This window comes from Microplitis demolitor, chromosome 5 (genome assembly GCF_026212275.2).
Source record: "Microplitis demolitor isolate Queensland-Clemson2020A chromosome 5, iyMicDemo2.1a, whole genome shotgun sequence".
NCBI lineage: Eukaryota > Metazoa > Arthropoda > Insecta > Hymenoptera > Braconidae > Microplitis > Microplitis demolitor.
Window position 1 is genome coordinate 2,378,241 of NC_068549.1, and position 12,957 is coordinate 2,391,197.

The 12,957-nt window shown below is 31.3% G+C and overlaps 2 protein-coding genes across 11 annotated transcripts in view; one reads left to right on the forward strand and one right to left on the reverse strand.

The window, feature by feature from the left end:
* Positions 1–12,957, reverse strand: part of LOC103577190 (putative ankyrin repeat protein RF_0381) — a 45,054-nt gene that overhangs the window by 3,611 nt on the left and 28,486 nt on the right. The window lies entirely within an intron of this gene.
* LOC103577191 (echinoderm microtubule-associated protein-like 2) lies at positions 4–12,051 on the forward strand. Of its 6 annotated transcripts, none has more exons than XM_014441598.2 (14): positions 4–380; positions 1,865–1,951; positions 5,304–5,534; positions 6,108–6,270; positions 7,143–7,256; positions 7,312–7,440; positions 7,598–7,666; positions 8,253–8,631; positions 8,923–9,129; positions 9,192–9,429; positions 9,502–10,172; positions 10,267–10,354; positions 10,763–10,989; positions 11,071–12,051. In XM_014441598.2, the coding sequence occupies exons 2-14, from the start codon at positions 1,885–1,887 to the stop codon at positions 11,194–11,196; spliced, it is 2,709 nt and encodes a 902-aa protein (XP_014297084.1). In that variant the 5' UTR covers positions 4–380; positions 1,865–1,884; the 3' UTR covers positions 11,197–12,051. The 6 variants fall into 6 exon arrangements, with proteins under 6 accessions (XP_014297084.1, XP_053595096.1, XP_008555971.1 ...); XM_053739121.1 differs by having other exon boundaries at positions 7,315–7,440; XM_014441600.2 differs by lacking the exon at positions 4–380 and adding an exon at positions 825–1,201.

A 12,957-nucleotide genomic window follows, 5' to 3' on the forward strand; every position in this document is an offset into this window, starting at 1 on the left:
CACCTGTTGGCCTCGCTTGAGAACAGTTGATCTCTGTCGATCTGAGTTCATACACACAATAAAAATTACACACTATATACTACTCACTACAAACAGTAATATCAATTTTATATATTAATATATAATATATAACATACACTAATTTCCATAAAAATATTTAAACACAGTGCGGACTACAATTGAATGCTGTCTTGCGGAATTAGCAGTTCACATGTCGCAAGTTTTTGAGTTTCGCATAAATATTTCCTGTATTTAAATTATCCATCAATTAATTTATCAATCAATTAACTGATAGTTATATTTATCAAGTGTCAGTTTAAATTGTCTTCAAAATAATTCAAATGCGGTCAGTTCTCCAATAGCTTGCAGATGAATCGAAGGTAAGCAAGACTGCCAAAAAATGTCAATGAAAATAAATTATATAAAAGTAAATATCAGTGATATATGTAGTGATTTGCTGTCGAGAAATAATTAACAGCATGTATGTATATATGTATATACTTTTTTTTTGAATAATAGTAAGTACTTGTAGTAAAAAAAGGGTAATAGTATAAGAATAAGATGGTACATATATTGTATAGGCAAAGGTTGGGTGTTGGGTCACGTTCCCAAGTTCCGTTCCCACGGAATCGCGATAACCGTGACGGCATTGCATGCTCGTACCATATCTAACTATATTGTAACAATATAAGAAGCAAAATTCTTTATATCATATATATTTTTAGAAATTTTTTTTATCTAATACTGTTGTCATTAGCGCAATAATGATAACGTTATCTTGTTATCATTTAAAGTTGCGTTTTATAATTTTAAGTTTCAGGTTTTTTGGAGTTTTTGAATTTAGTGAGCGGTAAAAATTTAATTTAATTTAGTATGTGGAAGAATGAAATAAAAAGTAACGGACTAGATGTTAATGGTGATAATTTAATACTGATAGATAGAGTTAAAAAGTAATACCGGTATTCAGGCATTCTCTCCGCGATTTCTACACCTCAACGACATATGCAAATGCATTTCCTACCATTTCTTCAGCGTCTTATTGTAGTTTAGTGACCTTCTTGTGTATATATGTGTAACGTACATTCCTGTAGCATGATATGTTAATTTAATAGCCGTACTATTAATTTGTTATCTGAGTAACGTAAAAGTGAATAACAATTATGAGGATGAAGATGAGGACGATGGAAATTAATAATGCGAGGTAATTTTAAATTAATCCCAGTAAATAGCTGACAAATAAATTCGCGGATTAAATTATAATCTTTTAAGGACTTGACACAATAATGTAAGATGAACGGTGACCGACTATTAACCAATAAGGTAATGTTCATGCTGGGTCAATGTTTACTGGTTTTATATTACACCTTATATCAACCCTGGATACCTAATACTGCAGCAACAAGTCCACTGACTTTCCTTTATCGTTTTTATTTTTTTTTTCTTTTCATTTTACTCTTTCACTTTTTCATTATTTAAAACTTGCTCGGACTTTAAAACCTTGGAAGTTATTTAACCCTTCGGTGGTTAATTGAAAATTCGAGACACGAATGTTGTCTGGGGTGAAGTTTACTCAACAATGAAAATTGTTTTTTAGAAAATTTAATTCTACGCAAAAAAAAAAAAATGATTCTGAAGTTGGCAGACAATTAAAAATTTTCAGATTTGTTTTATCAACACAAAATTAAAAAAAAAAAAAAAAAACTAAAAAATGCACATATAGAAAATTTAAAAAACTACAGGTGCAATTTTTTAAAATATTTTTTTTTTTTATAATTTACGGTTAAAAAAAAATCTAAAAATTATTAGACATGTAATTGATTTTAAATTCTTAAATAATTTAATAAATAAATTTATATTGAAACAGATGATGAGCATTAAAGAGCCATGAGTAAAAATCAATCAAGGATGATGCATGTAAACGGGCACAATCAGAGCTCATCTCAGGAAATGGGTAAGTTGCCACCAATTATATTATTAATTAATTAAGTAGACAATTAACTTAATTTGGTGTCGACGTTATTGGCTAGACTACGATCGTAATTGTGGGTGTTGTTAAATTGATTCGGCTCCGTCGATTGTTTCGTCAACAATAGAATTTAAGTCCTTTAATAGCGTCAAGTGTGCCCGTAACACTGTGCTTTGATGTGTACTATAAATAAATTGTTTTCGCTTGATTTTCGTTTTCAATGGAATGGGAGCGCCAGATATTTTATTCAAAATACGTCTCAAGGTTCTGCAAACAACCGTTTAATTCAACTATAATTTAAGTCTACATTATTTTAATTATTTTTTTTTTTTTTGTTATCGCGTCAGTTTGATGGATAAACAGATAAATCCGTCAAGTCGGATTTTGGAGTAACTCAGTCTTGCGTATCCATTCGTAAACTCATCCATAAACGGTCAAAAGGGTGCGAGACAAAATCATTTGAGTGTAAATTACCAGCAGACTAAAGATCTTACAAACTATTGAGGAGTAAGAGACCAGAGAATACTTGGACGTGAGCAATTAACGCTGCGGTTTAGTGTTAATAATACGATACGGCTCATTGACTTAAATAATTCAAAATATATACAATGCATATAACAACCATGACACATCCTTACGTTTAAACTGCTTTTTATTTCATTTTTTATAAAGAAAAAAAATATCCAAGTAATTATTTAATTTTTTTCACGATTGTTCGATTTATTTTCAAAGTTAATTTAAAATCTACTTGACCAATTAATTTAAAAAATTAACGAGCTATTAATATTTATGAATTTTTTCAATTGCCACAAGAATTATTTAAAGGAAATTAATTTCCAAGATACTGAGTCCGTACATCCGTACACTCCTTTAAAAATCCTTTTAAAAATAATAAAAACACAGCCTTGGAAACTAACTCGCGTTAAAAAAGGCAATAAATTTCTAGTATTGTCTAACATTTGATTTATTTTACTCCATGATTAAAATTACGCGGGAATTTTTTCAAACTTTAATTCGCGACTCGTGAACTTTGTTTTAAATTTTTATAATTTAAAATATCCAGCCGTGAAAGCTCTTACATTAAAAAAGGTCATAAATTTCTAGTATTGTCTGGTTTGATTTATTCTACTCCCTAATTAAAATTACGCGGGAATTTTTTCAAATTTAAATTCCCGCGGATATTTTAAATATTAATAAATTCTTCAATCAAAGAATAATTCAAATCAATAAATAAATTTCCGATAGCCATCCACTCCTTAAAAAATCATTTTAAAAAATAAAAACAAATTCCTCAGCCTTGGGAGCTAAAACTCGTATTTTAAAAATGCAATTAATATCCAGTATTGTTTGACATTTGATTTATTTAACTCCATAATCAATATTACGCATACATTAGCTGGATGAGTTAACAAAGCAAAGTATACCGTATCCATTATTCAAATAATTTGAATTGAGCCCTCCCGGAAACATACAATTATGACTTCCGTTAAATGCAGACTCGATTGTTGGCTAAATAATATTATTAAAAAAAAAAAATACATAGATCATCAATACAGACGCAGTAAAACAAAATTCTTCAAACGGATGTCAAATCTATGAAACTACAAGCTGTTATGTAACAATAAATAAGTTTAATTGAGAGATTACTTATCTAAATGACAAAGTGTAAGGCAATGTAACGCGTCATCTGAACAATCTCAACTATTATATTATCTGTTGTACAACAAAACTAAACGCGTTATTGATCGCGAGTCTCCACCAAACCAGCTGGACTATTACGCGATTTAATGTGAGCTGTTCTGACAGTAGCGTTAGAACTGGCTCTGAAAATACACATGCGTTCGAATGCGCACTCTTGCAAGCGCACCCTCGTTTTTTAACTTACGTTGTCATTGTTTACCTTCGCTTACACTTAAATTATTTATTTACTTAATGATAATTTTAAATATATTGTTTTTTATACCCGAAACTCGATAATAAATAAAACGCATCACAGTACAACAAATGTAAATAAACTGAGGACTTTTTTTTGACCGTAAATAACACGTTATATATGTATATATTTCATATATTGTTATCGTAACATATTTTTAAATTTAATGGCATTGAAATTTTATTTTAAAAAATTTTTTGTCATTTCGTATTTTAAAGTGTAAGCTGTTGAGTATTTAAAAAATATATATAGATATATGTGTGTATATATTATTGGTAAAGTAACGGTGAATAATTATTAAGTAATTAGTTAATAAAATACCGAGCGCATAAATATTTATTACGTTATTAAAATATTTAAATGCCGGGTACGTGGTTGTGAATTTATTAATAATTTTATATATTTATTTATTAGTAAATAAATAAATTTTAAGAATATTTATATAGATGGAGTTATTTAATACGGGTTCAAATGACTGAAAAAAAGTGATTAGTGATTAGTGAAGGAGGTTATCGATAGTATTTAAAATAAATGATTTAAATTACAAAAGAGGTCACGGGGAGTTTAAATATTTAAAATGTCTACAGACATGATGAATACAATTGACGAAGCTGATCAGGCTTGGAGTGAGTATTTTGAAACTGAACATCCTGTTGTTTGAATTTATATTTTTTAATTACAATTGTTTTTTTGTGCATTAAGGAAATTTTCGGACAGTGTCTCCCTCCAGTTTTAAAAAATATTCAAAGACTTAACTGTCAAAATCGTAATAAAATTTGATTAATTAATTAAAAAGCAATTAGAGCAATCAAAGATGAATTTTAAAAAAATTAGTGACAGTTGTCATCAATTAGAAGTCACTCGAAATGTGGTAAATAAATTTCAGTAAAATTATGTCAATTTTATCATTATAATTTTCAAATTTCGTTTGACTCCTAATTGATGACAACTGTAATTTTTTTTTATTTTGAATACAGATATGACAGTTGAGTAATTGAATATTTTTAAAAAATGGGGCGGGCACTGACCGGAAATGTCCTTAATAAATTATTTGGCAATGATGGGTTCAATTTTACTGAGTACTGTAACCCAAATAGCAGAGATAGCTTTAAGATGTCAAAGATTTCTTAAAAAGGACAAGACAAATTTTATTTTGTCCCCGAGCCAAATTTTTTTATAAAAACAAAACATACAGATTTGTCCTAGAAGTCACAGGAAAATTGACGTCGTTTAGATGACGTTTATAATTAACTATTTGCCGTCATTTCTTTCAAATCCTCTAATCAAATAATTTTTTTGACATAAATTTCTGACATTGCAAGTGTCCTACTTGAGAATTCATAAAAGGCGGGAATTTTTTGAATTTAAATTTTCAAATAATGAATATTTTTTATTTTATTGCAGATGAGATGTTGGAATGCGAGACAGGATCTCTCCTTGGCAGAGTAGCAGACCTCGAGAGACAGTCCTTGGCACAAAGGGACGAGATTGTCTGTCTCCGTGCAACTTTAGCAGACGCATTACGACGTATAACGCAGCTGGAGAACCGTGACAAGAGAGATGACGAGAAACATGATAGAAAGAATGATAGATTGTTGTCGTCGCCTTTGAGAAACGGTCATATATCTTTGAGAGGTGAGCGGTAAATTATTTTTTTTTAAAATACACTTTTCATGTCAAAGCTAAGTCTGAATTATTAAACAATATAGGGATTGAAATATATATATATAGAGTACAGAGAGTACAGAAATGATCGTGCCAAGGCACGATATCACTTGAATGAATTTGCCAGCGCAATTGCCCCAAATATCCAGCAATGTCTACAATGGAATTATAATCACGTGCGTGACTTGTTTATTCCTGATATGATTCTTAGACATGTGGGTATTTTATTTAAGCAACACTAAATATCGAGCAATCACCTTGACTTGAGTACACCAGAGTTCTCATACTCATCACCAGGAAACTCTTCAAGGTCAATTTTATTTAGAGGGGAAAGTTCGTGACAGTGTTGTACTAAAATAAGTTTTTATGTTAAGAACGTGCATGTACTGTATATATATATACATATTAGATTGTTGAGGCCATTTCCGTTCTCATCTGCTGGCGGTACTTTCTCTATCCATTTTAAAAAAATAATTATACGTGGTATTATCCGTAATAAAATTTAGTTTGTGGATTAAATAAATATATTATTATATTTTTCAGCGACACAAAATTCTGTACAAAAGGATGTGATGAGAAACCGACAGACTAATTCACCGTGCCTAAAAAATTCATCGTCTTCTGGATCAAGTCAGGATGTCAGAGATTCAAATGTTAATTCTAGAAGACCTGCTAGTTATACTGCACCTTCGCAACTGCCACAAAGGTTGCTTTTATTGTTTATACATTCATATAAATATATATTTATATATAAATCATTCGTCTTCGGATTTTTTATTTCCCATTTAAATAATATGGAATTAAAAAATTCTAAGCTTGGAATTTTATACCTAGGAGGAGATATTTGTGTAGGAAATTGGATGCTCTACAAAAAAAGTCTCTTCATTTTTTGATAAATGCTTTTGTTCAAAAGTTATTGGAGCTTGAAGTCAAATTTGCGGGAAATTTCTAGATCTTCTTACTTTTCTGACGAAACTATCAGACTTATCACAAAATGTCACAGGATCTTTTTTGTAAAGAATTTTATTCCCTACAAATTATCTCTGATAAAGTTTTTTAAATTTTTGCATTGTTCTCGAGTTATTTTAATTTTAGTCGAGCTCTTAAAAAAAGTAGTTCCGATGGATTTCAAATCTTGACATTAAAATGAAAATATTTAGAAAACGGTGCGGAATTCAAAAAAACTTTACAGGACATAATTTGTAGGAAATAAAATTGTCTACAAAAAAGGTCCTGTGGCATTTTGTGATAAGTTTGATAGTTTCGCTGGAAAAATGAAAAGATCTCGAAATTTCCTATAAATTTGACTTCGAGCTCCAATAACTGAACAGATGAATTTATCAAGAAGTTATAAGAGACTTTTTTTGTAGACCGTTCAACTTTCTACAAAAGTATATCCTCATCTTATCTTTACAATGAGCCATTGCCGAGTTATAAAATTCCAAATTTGATTTTTTTATTCCATCTTATTTGAATAAGAAATGAAAAATCCTGGTGACGTCTCTTAATATTAATAGCAAGAGTTTAAACTTTGTTAAATTTTTTTTGACCCACCCTAATACTCATAATTTATTTCAGACGATCAGTCCACTACCAATCAACAAATTCATTGCATTCAGACAGTCCCAGTAGCAGCAGTGTCTCCCCTGTGCCATCACCCAGCCCTAGAGCGACCCCATTACCCACTGCCAGGTACTGCCTTACTTTTAATTAATAATTCCATCCAATAATTACTAAACATCATCAGCAGGTCGCCTACCGCCCGATCCAACGGACCTCCTCAAAGTAGTCTGAGACGCGCGAAACGTTGGTCATCAACCGGAGACTTTATTCACTCTCCCCAGTCGCCAAACAATTCTCACCTAACCAGCTCCAGGTAATTTTAATAATTAACTCAACTCTACTTTAGTAAATCGCTTGACAAATAAATAAATAAGTAATTTATTATTCAGTACTTAGTACTACGTTAGTTATTTTGCTGCTCCTGTCATTAGCACCGCATGCTTTTCGTTTGCATTGTCGTTAATTTGTAGATTATCAACATCAACCAAGTCACTGTTCAACCTGTTCAAGCCTCCGGTCCTGAACAACGTCAAGCATGGGTAATTAATTTCATTTCTGTGCTCTCACTATTAAACTCACTCTTTTTTTTATTTTTCCTAGAATATTTATTTATTTCCTACTTAGCTCATTAATTATAAATACATATTTTTAAATTTGAGTGGTATAATTATAATTGTTGATGTACGCGCATCGCTGGTGTCGAAGAAAGTTATTTATTTCCGGTATCATGCAATATTCCCACCGACACTTTCGCGTGTGTAATTTCTTGTACATCAAGTTCCAGTGATACCCGTCAGCAACAAAAAACTCGATAAAAAAAATATATATATATATATATATATATATATATATATTCTATGGCTTTCAAGGTTCGCGCTTATATTTACGTAACGTATAAATTTTAATCCTCACGATCTCTTATTTTTTTTATTGTAAAAAAAAATTGTCCGCCATTATCTGACGTCATCTGACGCATTGTACCAGAGTAGGAGACTATTATCTGTCAGTAGTCGTCGCGGTTGTGACTAAAAAAAATAAGTGTGTTAGTGACTAAAAATATACTACTAGTTTATTAAGATAATAATAAATGAAATATAATTGAAAATTATTTGTTATTTTATTTAGTACCAGAGACATGCAGTACAACGAGTCGGAAGGGACCGTGCGAATGTATTTGCGTGGAAGACCCATAGTCCTCCATGTTCCTACATCCTATGTTGATAGTTACGACCTACACAAAGTTAACACACCACCGCAGAGTAAATTGAAGCTGGACTGGGTCTATGGATACCGGGGAAAAGATTGCCGCAGTAATTTACACCTTTTGCCGACTGGTGAAATTGTATACTTTGTCGCATCCGTGGTCGTCCTTTATAATATGGAAGAACACTGCCAGAGGCACTATTTAGGACATACTGATGATGTTAAATGTATTGCCATTCATCCTAATAAATTAGTCGTCGCTACTGGACAAGTTGCCGGTACTGACAAACGGGATGCGATGGTAATTATTTTTTTATTTAATTATAATAGTGTCGCTAGTAATTCCAAAAGGGCGTAGAATTTTTTTTCAAGGACAATCGATTTATAGAACGGGTAGGTTGCGTTTATGGCCGCTGCTCCATTTTTTTATATTTAATACTTTAATTAAATTAATGAAAAAGTATAAAATAAAATATATTTTTTCCTGTGCCCTTTTGGTTTTAAACTCAGTGACTGAAGTCACAAATGTATAAAAATCTAAGTCGTTTTGGAATTAGTGATGTGATATATATTTAAAATAATAATATTTCAGCCTCACATAAGAATATGGAACGCAGTAAGTCTTGCTACGCTGACTGTAATTGGCGTTGGTGAATTCGACGGATCAATTTGTTGCCTGTCATTTTCAAAAGCTGACGGCGGGAGTTTTCTTTGTGCAATTGACGAGACTTCTGATCACAATATTTCTATTTGGGATTGGCAGAAGGGTGAACGCGGTACCAAAGTTACCGAGACGAAGGTATAATTGTGGATATTTAATAAGACATCCGGGTTTCTTTAATATAATTATTTGAATTTCAGTGCTCAGTGGACACGGTCGTGTGCGCAGAGTGGCATCCGTTGGAACGCAACCAAATAGTATCCTGTGGCAAAGGACACGTATCATTCTGGTCACTTGACAATGGCGGTATGCTTTATAAACGTATGGGAGTTTTTGAGAGCCGGGAGAAGCCAAGATACGTAACTTGTTTGGCGTTTAATCAAAATGGTGACGTTTTAACTGGAGATAGTAATGGAAATGTAATTATATGGGCGCGAGGTAATTTTTTTTTAAATTTTCCCGCCGTAATTTATTTTTAAAAATATTTATTATGATAATTTTTTTTTTAAGGGACAAATACTATTTCTACGTTGGTAAAAAGTTTACATGAAGGATCAATATTTTCAATATGTGTATTGAAGAACGGAAATATTGTCACCGGAGGTGGTAAAGACGGTCGTATTCTATACTTGGATAACTCCTTGCAACCAACAGGTGAAGGAGCACAAATTGAAGATCATTTTGGCGGAATAAGAACAGTGTCAGAAGGAAGGGGGTCGCAATTATTGATCGGCACTACGAGAAATTGTATTCTAGTTGGAGACACGGAAATAGGATTCTGTCCAGCGATGCTGGGTCACACTGAAGAGGTATGGGGTCTTGCTGCACATCCTACTTTGCCCCAATTCGCGACCGCTGGACATGACAGACTTCTCCAGATGTGGGACAGTCTCAGTCATTCGGTCGTTTGGAGCAAAGACATAGGAGAGTTGGCTCAGAGCGTTTGTTTTTCTCCCGATGGCAGTGTTATGGTGGTAGGATGTGTCTCTGGTAAATGGCTGGTTATTGACAGCGAGTCGAGGGAATTTTATACCCATCATTCAGATGGTTCGGAGGCGCTTCAGGTTGCTAGATATTCACCCGATGGTACTCTACTAGCTATCGGCTCACGTGATAATTGTATTTATATTTATCAAATAAATGAGACGGCTAAAAAATATAACAGAGTCGGTAGATGTATGGTAAGCATTACTAATTATTTTAACACTAATTACTAGCCAACTGGTAAATAATTGAAAGTTTTACTAATGGATTTTTTGATAATTATTTTTTTAGGGACATTCAAGTTTTGTTACTCATCTAGATTGGTCTGTAGACAGTCAATATTTACGAAGTAATAGTGGAGATTATGAATTATTATATTGTACGTATTTATTTAATTTTACTTCAGTCAAATCTGAGAAATTTACTGACAATTGACGTCAAAAATTATTTTGTCAATTTTTTAAAAAATAATTTCCTAGACAATATTAAATATATAAGTACTTGTAATTATAAGTAAACTGCAACTCGTATCACTCAACATAACATCCAATTTGTTAAAAATTTATCTTGACTTCTATTTAATTACAAAGTGATGGTAAAAAATTATTCAGTAAATTTATTTTATAAACTAATTTTCTAGTCACAATAAATTTGGCGCAAAAACTCAAAATTCAAAAAATGACGGTCAACTTTTTGATGGTCAATTGACGTCAATTGTCTAGACAATTTCTCTGCCTTAGATTTCTATATAAAATAATTCGAATTTATTTATTTATTTATGATTCAGGGAATCCTGGAGTATGCAGACAAATTCCACAATCATCAAATTTAAAAGACATTGAATGGGCAACACATACATGCGTGATATCCTTTGAAACGATAGGAATCTGGCCAGAAGGTGCTGACGGTACGGACGTCAACAATTGCAGCCGCAGTGGGGAGGGTAAATTACTGGCAACTGGAGATGACTTTGGTAAAGTCAGATTATTTTCTTATCCGGCGTGTCAGCCAAAGGTAACACAGACTCGATATTTTATCACTGTACCGCTGAATGCTGCTTAGTGAAAAATAATAATAATAAATTTAATTTTCTAGTCACTTTCATACACGTACGGCGGACACTCGAGTCATGTAACAAACGTTACATTCCTTCACGATGACACACGTATTGTATCAATAGGTGGAAACGATACCAGTGTTCTTCAATGGATTGTTAATTAATAAAACAAATAAACCGATAACACACAAGTCGAAAATATTTCAAACCAACACATTAAATGCACAATCAAAATATTGTTTTTAAATAAACTCAGTAATCCTTGGAAAGTTATTTTATATATTATTATATTTAAATATAAATATATAATAATATATGTAATGATACCGTCCATACAAGATATGTCAATTTTCACACGCGCGTGCTGCGAGACTTGTGTTGTTGATTATTTTTTTTAAAAACAATAATTACTATCAATATATATAAATAAATATATATATATTTTCAATGAGAGTTAATTATAATGTAAGAAGAAGTATATTTTTTTGGAAAGTCTTTAACTAAATTAATTTAAATTTAATAAAATAGTGTACAATAATTTACTATACTGTAAAAAATTTCGGAGTACATGCGAAGTCAATTCGGAGCAAATTGATGTTTATTTGCTTAATCCTCGGAGTAAAATTTACTCCCAAAGGGATGATCCTGGTTAGCAAACAATTAACAATTTTAGAATTTCTTTTTTCAACAATTTAATTACAAAAAAAAAAATCTAAAAAAATGCACATGCAGAAAATTAAAAAAACTACAGACGCATTTTTTTAATAATTTTTTGTTTAAAAAAAAATAAAAAATTATTTGACCTCGATTAACTTCAGTATCATCCAGAGGGAGTTTATTTGAAAATTAAAACTCTGAATCAGAGAAATAAAACCCAGTTAACTCCAACATTACTCCACTAAAAAGAAACTCCGTACGCGGTTTTTTTTGTACTCCGAAATGAGTGAATTCGAATTCAAATAAAATCCGAAGTCACTCCGAATTTTAAAATGCAATATTTAGTTATTGTTTCTGTTAAATATTAATTTTTTAAAATTACCCGCTCTACCAAAGTCATTTTTTTTTTTTTTTAATTAAACGGTGTCAATATTAAATTGCCCATTTATGTCAAATTAATAATATTTATATTTATAACTTGTACAGTTATTTTTCTTTGTCATAAGTACTGCAATATTATTATTATTATAATTAAAATTAATATTATTTACGTTCAATACTTGAGCCGTAAATGTAAAAAATGTTTTTCATACTACAGTTCATGTATCAATAATTTGATAATTACATTACAATTCGAGTTGTGAAAATTAATAAACCAGTCCAACAAAAATAAATTATTTATACCTATCACTTGCGAAACAAATGTCATAACATACCGCTACTAAATAATTAAGTTAATAATCCACGTAGATTCGCGATCGAATAATAACATGACCGCGGTATCCTGATTTTTTTTCTTATTAATAATTATAATTACATATATATTTATCTCTTCATCAACTCGGATGATTGGCTCGCGCAATCACAAGCAACTATGTACTTAATGTATGACGTACGCGCTCCAGCTTGCGATTCGCGGTGTCAGTAATCCAGTGGATTGATATAAACGCGACTTATGTTGTGTATTACATGGACAGGAGTAATGTCTTATATTGTGTATGGCACAAAGAAACTACAAGCAAACAAACGTACGGTACGGAAGTAGGACAACACTTTCCCTCGTCTCAATTCTCGGTTGGTAAATCCATTGTTATTTACCTCTACCCGGCTTCATTACTCTACTCTTTGCTTATACAATTAACTCGGGTAAACGCTTATCAATAAGTTAAGTGTCAACTATCAGACGGAATTAAATTACTTTTACTATGTGACAATGATAAAATCATTGATGAAATCACGATGATTAACATAAGTAAAAGTGCATTTTT